Genomic DNA, 12,116 nt, shown 5'->3' with positions numbered 1-12,116 from the left:
ATGTATTTTTATTAAGAACAATCAACTAGTATTTTTTTTTGATAACAGAATTAAGAAACGGTTAAACCAATGCAAATTTGTTATTTAGAATGTACTAAATTTATCATGATAGACTCACAAAGGCTACGTTGACAAATGCATATATTCTTAAATGTTTCAGAGGAGTGTGTTGGTCGCCTTGACCAAACCACACCATACTCTCAACATTTCTGGCCACCGTTTCAATCTGCCCACAAGCTGCCATCGACACTTGCTACCTTGCAACCTGCCCGCCATAACCATAACGCAAAAAGACGCACTCAAAATGCTCATAAAACACTTACACTCACCAGTACACCCACACCCCAAGCACACACTCACATACAAGACACACACTGGCGCCTTTGCACACTCACTGTGGAATGGGTGTAATTAAATATGAAAACATATGTTTCCCCTTTGTTTTTCACAGAGTACGAACAAAGTCAGAGAAAAATCAATAAGGACTGCGAGGGCCACGGAATTCGCAATTTATTTATCATATTTATTACGGCTCAACAACTGATTAAAGGGCAGCCGGATGGGGGCGTGGCAACTGCATTCGGTAATTTGTATTTAAGTATGTTAAGTAAATCAGTTGACGAGTCGGCGAACGCAAATCGTCAAATATTTATAAGCTGCCAGTTGAGCCCGCTACAAATTTTATGACAACCTTGGGACAGGGGAGTGGGGGGCGGGTCTTGAATTAAGGGCGATGGGTTGGGGGCCTAGTGGCATTGTCAATTATGGGAATTATGAGCTGTTGGGGCTCATCCACCGCCAACTTTCTGCTCCTTTCTCGAATTTCCTCCCCTGGCAATTGCGTCAGCAGTTAATTTTTATGTATTTTTAAAGCACTGCCATCCCCTCGTTTTCGGGCTTATTAAGTAGGCCCTGGCATATTAACGGCCATAAGCGACAGGCCAGATAAATATCGCGAGGACGAAGAGCACTCGATACGAATTTATGCCCTTCACTCGAGTGCTGGATCTTAAAAAATGAGAATATAACTTCAAGACCACCAGAAGATTGAAATAATGAAAGGCCCGAGACAGCAGATTTTTTGTGTTTGCTGTTATCAGCGTTTAATTGAAACATATGTAGAGGAATGGGGACAGCTCAAAGGACAGTAGAAATATAAGACAATACGGCTGTTTAAATGGGGATATTTAATATGTGTTTAAAATTGCTTAATACTTCCAACATGTTTTTTTCTTAATCATTTTAATTAATTAGTTTGTAATTTGTTCAATTAGTAAAATGAGTTAGATATTTAAAACTAATAAACAGCGCAAGGCTTAAGATCTCAAAGATCTTACCAAGGTTCTTTTAAGAAATTTATCCATCAATTTTATTTAAATTATTATTATTATTAAGGAACATAAATCTAGCATACCTAGCATGCACCACAAAACTGTGTGGTTCCCAGTGAAAAAAAAAATGTGAGTGAAGCCAAGCTCATTCTTGACGCATTCGTGAGTGCACAGAGCATACGGGGCGTATGGGTGATGGGGACTCACAAAGCACAGGATGATGAGCTTGTTGTCGATATGCCAAGATAAAGCCAGAAACTTGTTCTTGTTGTTGTGATTGTTGCTGTTGCTGTTGCTGCAAAGTGTTAGCTTGAAGTTCATGCACAGACAATTGCAAAGATGGCGAACTAAGGGCGATGAAGGGGGTTCAGAGGGGAAAAACTGGGGTTCTGGGCTTCCTTGCCGCTATCTGTATTATACTCTTGCCCCGTTATTGTTTCTTCACTCCATGCCCCCGGATCCGGCAGCTGCCTCATCTACACAATTGTTGCATAAAATAAATGTTTTTGTGCCGGTGCCCGCTTTACGTGCTTACACACGAGTGCAGGGTGAAAAACTCTTTCTTATTTAATTCAAAAACATAGTTTAAACTGAAATTTCTATTACTAGAATCAAAAACAATTGTGTTCTCTATAAATTATTAATATATAACAACACAACCTATTTAAAAATTGATAATCCTCAATCGGTATGGAAATTTAATAAAATGTAAGTAAAAAAGGGCATTTGTTTACATGATTTTTCTAACAATTTACAATTTGGGTGTAAAGTAAATTACTATAACTTAAAGCATTGGTTTACAAATCTTTGGCTTAAACATGACTTATGTATATCTTTATACCCTTGCAGAGGGTATTATAATTTTGGTCAAAAGTGTGCAACGCAGTGAAGGAGACATCTCCGACCCTATAAAGTATATATATTCTTGATCAGGATCACCTCCTGAGTTGATATAGCCATGTCCGTCTGTCCGTCTGTCCGTCTGTCCGTCTGTCTGTTTCTACGCAAACTAGTCTCTCAGTTTTAAAGCTATCGGATTGAAACTTTGCACACACCCTTCTTTCCTTTGCACGCAGTATATAAGTCGGAACGGCCGGGATCGGCCGACTATATCCTATAGCTGCCATATAACTGATTGATCGGAAATGCCATAACTTTCGTGTTTGTAAAGTTAGGAAGTTGGGATTTCTATGGGTTTTATATTTGGCCAATCAATCCGACCTACCAAATTTCATAAGGATCGGCCGACTATATCCTATAGCTGCCATATAACTGATTGATCGGAAATGCCATAACTTTGGTGTTTGTAAAGTTAGAAAGTTGGGATTTTCTATGGGTTTTATATTTGGCCAATCAATCCGACCTACCAAATTTCATAAGGATCGGCCGACTATATCCTATAGCTGCCATATAACTGATTGATCGGAAATGCCATAACTTTGGTGTTTGTAAAGTTAGAAAGTTGGGATTTTCTATGGGTTTTATATTTGGCCAATCAATCCGACCCACCAAATTTCATAAGGATCGGCCGACTATATCCTATAGCTGCCATATAACTGATTGATCGGAAATGCCATAACTTTGGTGTTTGTTAAGTTATGAAGTTGGGATTTTCTATGGATTTTATTTTTGGCCAATCAATCCGACCTACCAAATTTCATAAGGATCGGCCGACTATATCCTATAGCTGCCATATAACTGATTGATCGGAAATGCCATAACTTTGGTGTTTGTAAAGTTAGGAAGTTGGGATTTTCTATGGATTTTATTTTTGGCCAATCAATCCGACCTATCAAATTTCATAAGGATCGGCCGACTATATCCTATAGCTGCCATATAACAGAACGATTGGAAATGCCATAACTTTGTTGTTGTTAAAGTTAGGAAGTTCGGATTTTTATGAGTATTAAGAATGCATCATATGAATAATTTTGGAGAATATAATTTACAGAGTATTCTGCAAGGTATATCAACTTCGGCTCCGCCCGAAGTTAGCTTTCCTTTCTTGTTTTGGGTTGATAGTTTTTAAACAATTTCTTGAGCTCAGATAAAAGTTTGCGTTATGCTAGTGCCTCTTCATAATTTATACATTTTTAAACCAACTGTGACTTTTTGAAAAAAACCGATATTAATTGTTTTCTGTGCACAAAAGAAAGCGTTCCAGCAGAAAAACTGGGAGTGTGCCTTCCAGGCATAGACGTTGATAGATTTCCATGCATGGCCCACATGGCGAAGGAAACGGAAATGGAAACGGCAGAGACGCAGGCAAGGCTGTGGATATTAGAAGGCTCACTCACACACACCCACTGATGGCAATGTTTGCGGTGTATGCAATACGTTTTAATGAGTTTTTTGTTCTGCCGTAATTATTTTTGCAGTCTGTTATACTTGTAAGTGCAAATATCCTCGAAGAACCGGCAATCAGGCGCAGAGCTATTTTAATGAAAATATTTTAAATGCAGGAAATGCATCACTTTCTTTGGCACATATATTTATGTACTTAAATATGAGATAAAGAAAAACATAGCCCTTCCAGGGATTGCTCTGAAAACTGTTTTATGGAATATTTTTATAATTCCTACCTCTTTTATATTCTTATTTATATTATATTTAAGTATTTAGTATTTGAAAAAAGTTCATATTTTTGATTTGTCAAGCCAAAATTAATACATTTAATGCAAACGACTTTTTGATTTTGGTTTTCATAAACGATTTGCAAGATTAATCGAAAAACCCCTTTTAACAAATATTTTCATTCAACGATCCCTTGCTTCCATTTACAAATGAGTAGTTCGCATGAGAAATATCTTTCGCCAAATTAAAATAAATTACGGAATTATGAATTCCTTGGGTAATTTCTTTGAAAGGCTTTCCACGGCAAAGCAATCAGCAAATTGAAACTGAAATGCAAATGCAAGTGCCTTGCAACAAAGACAGAAGCTTCAGCATTAATCGCCCACACATATTCGCCAGTGGAATTATGTTGTTGGTATTTCATATTTACATTTGTAAAATTGGAACGCCACAAACACAAATCACCCCGTCTGTCAGTCGTTCTTGAACCATTATTATTGGTGCTGCAGCCAACTGGCATACTGTCCAACCACCTGACATCTCTGCCATTGTTTACATTAATTTGATTTAAAATGCAACGCCTGCGAATCAGGCTTGCTAAGCTGCCATCTGTAAACAATTCATGATTTTGGAAATTCTGGGGCATGACGCGAGTATCGTTAATTAAAATGTTATGGATCGCTCCGCTGAAACAGCAAAAACAACAGAAGAAAATTGCTTTTTCCTTAATAGATTGGTAACGTTAAACAAAGTAAACACGAACCTGCGAATTCAGCAAAATTGATCTTCTCGAATATTTTAAAAATTAATTGCCCTTCGAGTTATGAAAATAAATTTCACTACAAGCTCTAAATCAACAGATTGTTGTTATCATCTATTTTAAAATAGTATTTTTTTAAATAGTTAGTCAAAGTAATGTCACAAAACAGTTATTCTGAACAGCTTGTTAATTTACAATAAACCACAGTAATTAAAAATGAATTTATAAAATGTTTAAATGGTTTATGATTTAGGTGATGAGTAAAATTTAGTTTTGTCGAAACTCTCATCATGACATAAACTACTCTACGGTAAAAGCGGCAAAAGTTTGGTAATATCACCATTATAAAATGTTGTTTGTTATGCTTATTATATTTTGTTGCGTAAATATTTTGTCCGCCATTATAAACAAAGGCACACAATGAAAACATGTGGTTGCAGGAAAGCATTTAATTCGCTTATTGTGGGAGAATTATGGCCCGGGTATTGACTCAGCGAAATTTACTTTCCCTTTTCACAGTTCTCACATAGTTGATGGGATAAAAACGAAAATATATATATGAGGTGGCTACAGTGTTTAATTCCTGCATTTACAGGCAATTTCTTATTTAATTCAAACAATTTGCTTGCGCAGGTATTTTGCTGTTTTTACACACAAAATCCGGTGGGGTCAGGGTGAGCTATTTTTATGCTGTTGCTGCCGTTGCAGTAGCGTTAAATTTTCTTTTCAATTTTCAACACTTTTAATAGCCAATTAATTAAACGGGCAAACAACAACAAACGACTATCTACCCAAATATTTACACACACTTGCATAAATATCCGTGGGTACATATAACTCTATACGGCTTCTGTGTGCTATATATATATATATATATATATGTATATACAAATATTGAACAAAATTTTCCCGTCGGCTTTTGCACATGTACCAAACATTTTTATAATTGCTGGCCGCGGTTTTTATTATTCAACCGCCACTTGCTCGCTTCCCAGAGCACCTGATTCGCACCTGGAACCTCCCACCATCCAACTTGTTGGAGGAAAAGAACTTTTCGCCATCGCCACATGCATAAATCATCGGCCAACTTGACTGCCAGGAGCCTGGCCAAGGCAGCAGGATTTGTTTTCCCTTATTATTTATGCTGACCAACTATTGCTAAATAATGATTTTATAAACAAAAGCCAGCCAGACAAATTGTAAATTATGAATGCGAACGGCTAGAGCCAATTAAGATAATTACTATTTATGAGGCTAACATGAAGAGAAAATGTCGACCCAGGAGATTAGTGGTAATTTGCAGTTTATCCTTCGTCCAGCTCTTGTCAAAGTTTTGTATTTATATCTACGCATAAATTATTTACGCGTGAAAAGGACCCCAACACTGTGTGGACCAAACTTCGTATTCGTAAGCGGGTAAGAGAAAGTTTGGACACTTTCCCCTCAGTCTCAGCATTTTAGGTGTTGGGTATTCAAAGTTTTCAACATATGTCAAGCGCCTTACAAAATTTCTCCTTGTTTAATTACAAATTTAATGAATTAAACAAGGAGAGAAGTGTGGCTAAGCTTATAACAAGATTTATGCAAGTTGAGAGCAAACAGGGTAAGAAGTTATCGAAGGAAATATTATTAGGCCAAATAATACATAAGTTATGCTTTCTTAAACCAAAGCCTTTGTTCTTCATGGTCTCAAATTGATTTTACATTTTTATCAAACTAATACCCAGCTCAAAAACTAAACGAAATATTTATAAAGACAAGAAGTAGGCATTAAGGCTTAACCTTTCTGCCTTCAAATTAGCCACACGAAAAGGCAGCAGTCAAAATCTATATATATATTTTAAATAGAGGGGAAAAGGTCAGACAGCAAGGTTTGTGCTGGCCGTACAGGGCGTATGAGCAATGAACTACTTCAAAAGCATATGAAGCGGTCATCAATTTGACAATGGCCCTTTACACATTTATTTTCTGATTTCTACCCAAAGGTGGGCGTAACCTTTTTGAAATGACTTTTGGGCGTTACCAAGAGCAACAATTAAAAACGAAATCTCATATATATATATAACCCAAATGGTATCAGGAACTTGACTTGGGGGCTCACTGATGTGGCAGCATTTGTCAGGTTGGGGAACAGCCCCAAAAAAGGTATCCTTTCATACTCTCGCAAGCAAAAATAAACTGCCACTTGATTAACGCTGTATGCCGGAAAAAGGGGAAGGAAAAATCCTGAAGGGAAATTCACACCAGGTGTGACAGGTGACAATTTAATAACAAATCGCGACCCGACTTTCTCAATGACGATTCGCATTCATATAGACTCTTGACAACAGCTGCGAAATCAATCAGTCAAAAACTTTCCAAAAAGTATATAATTGAATCTTTTTTCCCTTTATAAAAATAAATATATTTTTAAATCAAATTTAAATTGGGGCGTGTTTAAAAGGTCAAGTGTTGAATGAAATACAAATACTGGATTTATCTGGACAGAGAAATTAACAATAAATTGATTCTGTACAACTTGTGATAATTTAGTTTTGCTTGTAATAAGAAATTTCTTATAGTCATTAATTTTCTCGCACATTTTTGAAATCAATAGACTAAACAAAGCAAACCAATTTTAATGAAGCGAAATAGATGAACCTTGAACTTAAATATCCTAGACGTTTTAAATGTTTACGAATGATATAGTTCTAGTATTTATTTCTTGAATAGTGTTTATTTCTTGAATACCAGTAATGAAAGTTATATTTCTTTACGGTTCCATTTTAATTAGGTTTATTTTCCTCTCTTGATTTTGAAATTGTAAATATTTGAACAAAAATAATCCATCTTCATACTAAACAATGTAATTGTGTTTCACATTCGAACAATTTTGATGAAAGGTTTATTGGGAAACATATTAATAAAATATTGTTTTGAAATAATCTTTATATTTAATAAATTACTTTCTAAGGCTTTTACTAAAATTTGTAAAATGTAAATGGAAAGAAGTACTCACACAATGCGATCTGCTCCAGTTCCTGCTCTGCTTCCGCTTCCGCATCCGATTCCAGTTCTGTCTCCGACTCCTGATGGCCGTCGGGGAGGGGCTGCCACTATGTGCTGGCCGAATCGCCGAGCGGCGAGGCTATGTTGCTATTGCTGTTGCTGTCCGAGGCGGAGAGGGGTCGGCAGATGCCCAGCCGGGTGAGTCCCGGCGGCATGGCCTTCAGGATGGACACCGCCTCGTCCAGCTCGAGGCCCTGGAGCAGGCGATCGCCCACGCTCATCAGACGATCGCCCGGGTATATCTCATTGGTTGCCTCCGCAGCACCACCGCGTATCAGGCCGCGAATCACGATCACACTGCCCTCGGAGTCCATGGGGTCCTGGTAGTCCAGTATGGAGAACCCGAAGCCATGTTCCGTTTTTTCGATATCCACGGCGGTCACTTCGCAGCTCCACAGAGCCAGTCCGGATACGTTCTCCAGGGATTTCGAGCGAGCTCCTCCATTTCCTCCCGATCCTCCGGCTCCGCCAGCTGCTCCTGCATCCGTTAAAGTCGCCGTGCTGGACGTGTAGAGAGAGCTCTCCGATTGGGCCTTGCTGAGCAGATTCTGGAGGCTCTGGTGGCCACCGGGCAAAAGGCTGCGAGTTTCAAAGGCCTCCGGATTTTGCGAGGTATTTATGACCGACGGAACGCGAGTGCCGCGGGCACAGACCAACTTAACCCTAGCGGGCAACTCCTTGAGGATCTTGACCACATCGATGTGGCGCAGTCCCTGGAGCTTGTGCTCGTTCACCTGGAGGAGCTCATCTCCCGGCCGCAGGATGCCCTGGCGACCCACCGGCCCGTCGGCCAGTATGGAGCGGATATAGTGATGCGGACGCTTCTCAATGCCGCACTCCACGTCCACGGTGCCTTCGAGGCTGATCCCTAGACCTGAAAGTTTATTTATTTCGGCAACTAAAATTTCACTGTCGGGAAACTCACTTTTCCAGGCCACGCGCAGCGAGGCGGCGGTCGGGCTGGCCACTTTCACGGGTGCCTCGTTCGTGGGCGTTGGCATCTGGCCGGGATCGGTATCCAGATCAAGGTCAAGGGGCTTAATACCCCGCTCCACCTCTGGCCTCGATCCCTTTCTGGCCCTTGCCGTTTCCGTTTCGGGCTCCGGACACTGCTCGTCGGTGTCATTGCCACTGTCATCGGCCAGGTTCAGACTCCGGCCATTGGTGAGCGGAGCCATCGGACTGATCGTGGGCTTTATCACTCCGCCACTGTGATCACTGCGGTCCAGCACGTGCGACATGTTCGACTCCACGGTGTCCCGCGATGGCAGTTCGATGCACTCATCCTCCGCCCCCGAAACGCCCACATCCTCCGCATCCACGGCCTCGTCGCCTTCGGTGGCTATGGAATCGGCGTCCAGCGATTTGGGTGGCAGCCAACTCAAGGTGGCTATCGAGGGGGAACCGGGCATGGACAGTTGCGACTCCTGGTCCGGGTCTTTGTCCTGGCCTCTATCAAAGCCGGAGGGCGCGGAACTGCCTTTGATTTCCGTGAGCGCCACTTGCAAGTGCTCGTACTTTCTGCCTCTCAGGAATCGCTCCAGGGTCAGATGGACCACGATGTCGGTGTTTCTTAGCAGCTCCACTGCCTGGTGATTGGTCACCCCCGACAGGGACCTGCCGTCCACGGCCACAATGCGATCGTTGATCTGGATCTGACCACTGGTCTCCGCGGCACTGCCTTCGATGATGCTCTTCACGAAAATCCCCGAGAGATCCTCCTCCTCGCAAACATAGCCGGCCACGGTTATTCCCAGGCCGTAGACATTCTTGTGCAGCTCCACCACGTAGGTTTCCGTTTCCGGGGAGTCCATGTAGGAGTCGGGGGAGCCGGAACCCGAGCCGGAACCGGAAGCGGAACCGCCGCAGCCGCCATCTTCGTTGGCCAACAGCTTGCTTCGTTTGCTGTCGGCTATCACAGTCTCTATGTGCTGGTTCTGGTTCTGGTTGTGGTCCTGAACGGATCGCCATTGGGTCTCCAGGGGCAGCAGCTGCAGGGCGGGACGTGGCGGGGGCGATAGTATCGAGAAGGGCACTATGTCCAGATCCAGGCGCGGACAAGGTCGTTGCCCGGCACTGGATTCCGTGAGCGGCGCATTGCCGCCCGGTATCGGAGGCAGTGGGAAGTCAGCCAGGTCGCCCAGCTCGGTGATCTGCAGCTGGGCCACCTGATTCGGTTCCACGGCGGACAGTTCTGAGCCCTCGGCGGGACCGCCGCGCACCAGACCCACCAGACTGGCCACATCCAAGCCGGCGCCGCTGCTGGATCCCGCTGCTGCAGCCGCTGCTGCTGCTGCTGCTGCTGCTGCCGATGCTGCTGCTACTGCGGCTGCTGCGGCGGCGGCAGTGGCAAAACTCGGATTCTGGAAGAGATGACGCGACAGTTCTTCCGGGTCGGAGAGGAGCTTAGTTGGTATAATCGGCGCCTGACAGGCCAGCGTTTGGTAATCGATGGCCGTCGGCTCCACCGGCCGCGCCACTATCAGACGCACCTGAGCTCCGGTCTGACGAAGAACTGTTGCCACCTGCTCCGAGCTGTAGCCCCGCAGTGTGACCTCCCCGATCTGCAGCAGGTGATCGCCCAGCTGCAGTCGCCCGTCCCGCTCGGCCACGCCCCCCGGCGTCAGAGCCTTGATCACCACACCGGTGCTGCGCCCACCGACGAGGATGAAGCCCAGGCCGTTGCCATCGTTGATCAGATCGATAACCTCGACCTGCGACCATTCGGTGCTGAGAACCATCTTTTCCCGCAGCTAATCCCGATGATCCTCTCCCCCCTTTACTTGTTGCTTTTGGTTTATTAAATGTTGCTGACGATAGTTGTATTTTTGTTGTTGCTGCTGCTGTTGTTGTTGTTGTGTTGTCGGTTCGCTTTGCCCTTGCTAACATGTCGCAATGTCAATGTCCGAAATTTAGCGGTGGTGCTGTTGGCAATTGTTCGCTGCTGTTGCTGTTGCTGCTGGTATTTCTCTCCGTCAAATGGGAACGTGATGAATATTATGGTTGGCGCCGCAGCTGATTTCGCTGTTATTGCTATCGCATCGAGAGTCATTCAACCGACAATTATGGCCCGGGAACTGTGCTCCTGGCACCGCCAGCGCCAGCCGCATCATCCACGACCGCAACGGCACAGCGCACCTGTAATTATGCAGCACACGCACGCACATTGCATTAGATGGGGGCGGATAACGGGGCGTATACGCAACGCGAACGGGAGCTATTGTGTGTGTGTGGGGTACGCGGCGTATACGCAATGCGAGAGGGACAAGGCAGGCAAACAAAACAGGAGGAAGGGGCTGGGGCGTGACACGGGCGTGAAGCGAGAATTTAAATTGCTGCCCCGCCAGGCATAACATTCGACGTTCCTTCCAAAATACCCTAATTCGAGGTATATAAATATGTATGCACTTAAACTTATCAAGTTCGAAGTGCTGATTTCGCTAATTGAAAATACTACAAATAAATGCTGGCCAATAAAACAGAATAAATATACAGAAATCTCAAAATTTCTTACCTCTCAATGGCTTTTAGGATGTTTTTTAATACAGATCTGTTACTAAAACTTCTTAAGTCTTTAATTCCAATAAATTATATTTTTAGTCATATCCTTCATATTTAAATCAAAAAATAAAATCAACAATTAAACCAAATAGTTTATTTAAAATTAATAAAGTAGCATAGGTATAATTATAGTTTAAGACTGCTTGTGGCTGCTATATCTTCGAAACTCTCACAGTTAACTTGTAGCTTAAGCTGACAGTTATGATTATATAATAAATCTAAATGTATCCTTAATATGACACTTTGAAAAACGAACGTAAAATAGTAAATATTTTAAAGTTTTTAAATTGGTTTTTCTCGAAGTGGAAAGGGTTTCTTTTATACTACTTGATTATTTTTGGTAGGTATTTCTTGGGACACATAATATATATTTAATAAAAGGCTTGGACCCATGTTTATCCTCTTTTTAAAACCTGCTTCTTCAGTCAGTACGTATTTCTAGTCCCACATTAATGTTTGAACAGGTCTGCAAGGGTATGCGCAACTCGATGCTCTTTTAAAGTTCCCATGTGTTGGGTGGCTGCTGTCGTTTTTTTATTTTTTGCCTCTTTCTGCCTTTTTAATGGCACCTTTTTTGCACGATTTTGTAATTTACATGCACACACACGCACATGGGAAACGAGAAGTTTTTACCTTTGCCGCTCACGTGCCACGCATGTTTGGCACCAGTCCTGCTTTCCCCCATTCCTTCCCTCTTGGCCGGGCCAAAAGGCAGTTCTAATTGGAAAATGCCATGACACGAGGGGAAAAGGGAAAAGGAGAAAGGCCAAGTTGCGACTACTTAGTGCTGCATACTTTGCGGCGCCGTCTTGGCAGTCGAGAAACAATCTGCAATCGAGCGA

General features: G+C 42.6%; 1 protein-coding gene across 3 annotated transcripts in view; it reads right to left on the bottom strand.

Annotated features, from left to right (window-relative positions):
- The window catches only part of LOC108052179 (patj homolog), a 32,913-nt gene that overhangs the window by 16,231 nt on the left and 4,566 nt on the right, over window positions 1-12,116 (bottom strand). For 2 of the 3 annotated variants that reach the window (XM_044459115.1, XM_044459116.1), the window contains exons 2-3: window positions 8,639-10,851; window positions 7,664-8,587 (exon numbers count right to left, since the gene is read on the bottom strand). In XM_044459115.1, the coding sequence (XP_044315050.1) occupies window positions 7,761-8,587; window positions 8,639-10,454 (2,643 nt within the window). In that variant the 5' untranslated portion in view covers window positions 10,455-10,851 and the 3' untranslated portion in view covers window positions 7,664-7,760. The remainder of the gene's footprint in view (window positions 1-7,663; window positions 8,588-8,638; window positions 10,852-12,116) is intronic. The other variant, XM_044459117.1, reaches the window with a different exon arrangement.

The sequence above is a fragment of the Drosophila rhopaloa genome, unplaced genomic scaffold, assembly GCF_018152115.1.
Source record: "Drosophila rhopaloa isolate 14029-0021.01 unplaced genomic scaffold, ASM1815211v1 contig_178, whole genome shotgun sequence".
Taxonomy (NCBI): Eukaryota; Metazoa; Arthropoda; class Insecta; order Diptera; family Drosophilidae; genus Drosophila; species Drosophila rhopaloa.
The sequence above is the reverse complement of the archived record's forward strand: the minus strand, read 5'-3'. Positions and strand labels throughout refer to the sequence as shown.